General features: G+C 40.2%; 1 protein-coding gene across 1 annotated transcript; it reads left to right on the forward strand.

The window, feature by feature from the left end:
* The first annotated feature begins 542 nt into the window (after positions 1-542).
* Positions 543-1,566, forward strand: LOC106587977 (gamma-crystallin M2-like). Its single transcript, XM_014176640.3, has 3 exons — positions 543-610; positions 833-1,075; positions 1,215-1,566. The coding sequence occupies exons 1-3, from the start codon at positions 581-583 to the stop codon at positions 1,512-1,514; spliced, it is 573 nt and encodes a 190-aa protein (XP_014032115.1). The 5' UTR covers positions 543-580; the 3' UTR covers positions 1,515-1,566.
* The last annotated feature ends 225 nt before the right edge of the window (positions 1,567-1,791 follow it).

The raw sequence follows: 1,791 nt of genomic DNA on the forward strand, positions 1-1,791 counted from the left end.
GAATAGCGTGACATAATGATGCTATAGTACTCACTATCTTACTGTACTAGCCCACTATAACCATCTATAATAACTCTAAACCAACAAACCACCCCAAAATAGGTAACTATAACTAACCCATAGCCTATGAAAACCCTATTACTACCAATACTACTTCTACCATTACTATAGCTGTTGCTACCACTATACTACTATTTCACAACCATAAAAACTTCAAGACTTTCAAGCACACACATTTACTTCAGGAAATGTCATTTTCTAGTTAATTAATAAAAGTTATCCTTCAAGTAAGATTTGAAAACTTATGTATGAAGAACTTTCAAATTTGAGAGTAATTTGAGAGTAAACTCTCAAAAGCCTTTATGTTACTTTGTAAGAGAAACAACCAATTGAAAAGCAGCCTTTCTGGAAATGTGGACGTAACCTCAGTGGCCTCAATAGGCCTCTATAGCATGTTGCTGGGTCAGGGATTTGAACAATGGAGCTAGCGATTCTTTGGGTTTGGTCAGGTATAAAAGAAAGGGTTAAACCAGGTAGGAAGTCAGTTCAGGAGCAGCAACCAGCAGCACAGTTAGCAAACATGTCCACCACCAGCATGAGCAGGGGCAAGGTAAGCACTGGGAAAGTTTTGAAAATACATACCAACATTTTTCTAGATTGGTATACATTAGGGCTCTAGCGCTCTAGCACCACAAACTAAAACATGAATGTTTGACTCATCCCAATATCCTGGTTGCTATTGTGATTGAACAGTAGACAATCCCACATTTCTCTAAAATGTTTCTTTCATACAATTGTTTAATTCATAGAAATTATTCCATTATATTTTCAGATCATCTTCTATGAGGACAGGAACTTCCAGGGTCGTTCCTATGAGTGCAGCAGTGACTGCAGTGACATGAGCTCCTACCTGAGCAGGTGCCACTCCTGCAGGGTTGAGAGTGGCTGTTGGATGCTGTACAACCGCAACAACTACATGGGAAACCAGTACTTCATGAGGAGGGGCGAGTACCCTGACTACATGCAGCACTTTGGAATGAGTGACTGCATCAAGTCCTGCCGCATGATCGCCATGGTAGGTTGAAAATATCTCATCTTAAAATAGTCACATCTTGTCATTGAAGGTAAAACATATTTTAATGGTCACACTCTCATATTAAACAATGTTCTAAATAATTATCTCATCTATGAAACCTGTACTTTTATCCTAACAGCACAGAGGAAACTACAAGATGAGGATCTACGAGAGAGAGAACTTCGGAGGTCAGATGCACGAGATGATGGACGACTGTGACAACATCATGGATCATTACCGCATGTCCAAATGCCAGTCCTGCAACGTGATGGAAGGCCACTGGCTGATGTACGAGCAGCCCCACTTCAGAGGCAGGATGATGTACATGAGGCCTGGAGAGTACAGCAACTTCAGCATGGGCATGGGAATGGGAGCCATGGGCGGCATGAGTGGTATGAGGTTCATGAGCATGAGGCGTATCATGGATTCCTGGTACTAAATACCCGTAGCAAGTAAAGCCATTGAATAAAATAATTCACAAACCTATTAAATCTTTCCCTTTTTATGTGTGACAAAAAAATGTGCCTGCTGATTTGTTGTCCACACATCTGCATCCCTTGTCATATACAGTCCCTTGCATATGTATTTGGACAGTGAAGCTAAGAATTAACATTTTGAGAATTTTGGATTTGAGATCAAATGTTTCATATGATGCGACAGTACATAATGCCATATTTTATTTGAGGGTATTTTCATTTAGTGCAGGAAGATTCGCA

The sequence above is a fragment of the Salmo salar genome, chromosome 02 (genome assembly GCF_965601325.2).
Source record: "Salmo salar chromosome 02, fSalSal1, whole genome shotgun sequence".
Classification (NCBI taxonomy): Eukaryota; Metazoa; Chordata; class Actinopteri; order Salmoniformes; family Salmonidae; genus Salmo; species Salmo salar.